This window comes from Aspergillus caelatus (genome assembly GCF_009193585.1).
Source record: "Aspergillus caelatus strain CBS 763.97 unplaced genomic scaffold BDV27scaffold_723, whole genome shotgun sequence".
NCBI lineage: Eukaryota > Fungi > Ascomycota > Eurotiomycetes > Eurotiales > Aspergillaceae > Aspergillus > Aspergillus caelatus.
Genome location: NW_022475986.1, coordinates 1 through 1,096, shown reverse-complemented (window position 1 = coordinate 1,096; position 1,096 = coordinate 1). Strand labels below are relative to the sequence as shown.

General features: G+C 48.3%; 1 protein-coding gene across 1 annotated transcript; it reads left to right on the top strand.

Moving 5' to 3' along the window:
- Positions 1-302: 302 nt before the first annotated feature.
- BDV27DRAFT_106408 (uncharacterized protein) lies at positions 303-1,081 on the top strand. The gene is made up of 3 exons (XM_032064404.1): positions 303-421; positions 502-686; positions 769-1,081. Exons 1-3 carry the CDS (start codon positions 384-386, stop codon positions 894-896), a joined length of 351 nt encoding a protein of 116 aa, XP_031920145.1. The 5' UTR covers positions 303-383; the 3' UTR covers positions 897-1,081.
- Positions 1,082-1,096: the final 15 nt, after the last annotated feature.

Sequence of the window (1,096 nt, the reverse complement as noted above, 5' to 3'; positions counted from 1 at the left end):
TTTGTTACCCTTTTTTTGTTTCCCCTTCACAACGGAGTTCTTCTCCCCTCGCACTATAGTTTGCATCGTTTGCCAGATCAATCCGCCCTGCCTGCGCCACCCTTTCATACCCGCACTCGCCTCAAACAAAAATCTCAGCCACATCCCGACCGCCGAACCACCGATGATGCTATTCCGTTTCCACCCAATTATGCGCAGCCTATTATTTCTCCCCGATTGAGAGCTGCACCTTGCGCGTGGATCTACCTCCCACCCACACACACAATAGAACTCCTCTTACTCCATTCATCAGGGTTCAGAAGTAACTAATACATATCGACAAAATCTGACATCATTGTCTCGGCAATTACATCCGCGCAGCTTCCTTTCTTCCCGCCGTCACCATGTCCAAAGCCGGAACCTGGATAAAGATGTTCGTCGTGTAAGTTTACCCTTTTCTTTCTGCGAATTTGGGAAATATCAATATTCGACGGAAAAGCTGATGGGTTATTTTTATTCTAGCGGCACGGTGATCTGTGTCGGCGGCCCCGCTCTCGTCCAATCAATCCGTCCTACCGATGAGGAATTGTTTAAGCGGTATAACCCCGAGCTTCAACGGCGGAGTTTGGAGGAGGGAGATCGTCGCGCGCAGGAATTCGATGATTATGTGAATCGGTTGAAGCAGTGGTCTAAGTCGGATAAGTCGAGTATGTTTTGTTCCCATCTATCTGGGGGGTGAAGTGAATATAAATTGGAAGATGGTTGTCGGGCTAATGAGGTCTGGGATAGTCTGGGTTGCGGCTCAGGAACAACAGGAACAGATGCGGACACAGGCTGCGGTGCAGCGGAGTCAGGTGAAGGATGAGGCGAAGGCACAGCGTGAGGAGATGCGTAAGGAGTTGCTGGGTGAGAAATAAAAAATCTCGTGGGTATGTGTTGTGATTCAAAGGAATATCGGGTCTTGGCTTTACCCCCATACATATACCCTTATCTTGTACTTATACCCATGGTCACTGGGCCGGAGGGAGTCAAAAGCTTTGTGCATGAATCATGGGCCGAGTCTTTTTGCCGGGAGTTTTTGGTTAGGCGCTTTTTTTCTTTTCTTTTTTTTTTTTTT

Excerpts from the sequence above, each read along its gene's own strand:
- BDV27DRAFT_106408 (XM_032064404.1), top strand. The coding sequence starts at position 384 with ATGTCCAAAGCCGGAACCTGGATAAAGATGTTCGTCGT. Across the intron at positions 422-501 it reads TGGATAAAGATGTTCGTCGT|CGGCACGGTGATCTGTGTCG; the intron begins GTAAGTTTACCC and ends TTTTTATTCTAG. Across the intron at positions 687-768 it reads GTCTAAGTCGGATAAGTCGA|TCTGGGTTGCGGCTCAGGAA; the intron begins GTATGTTTTGTT and ends GGTCTGGGATAG.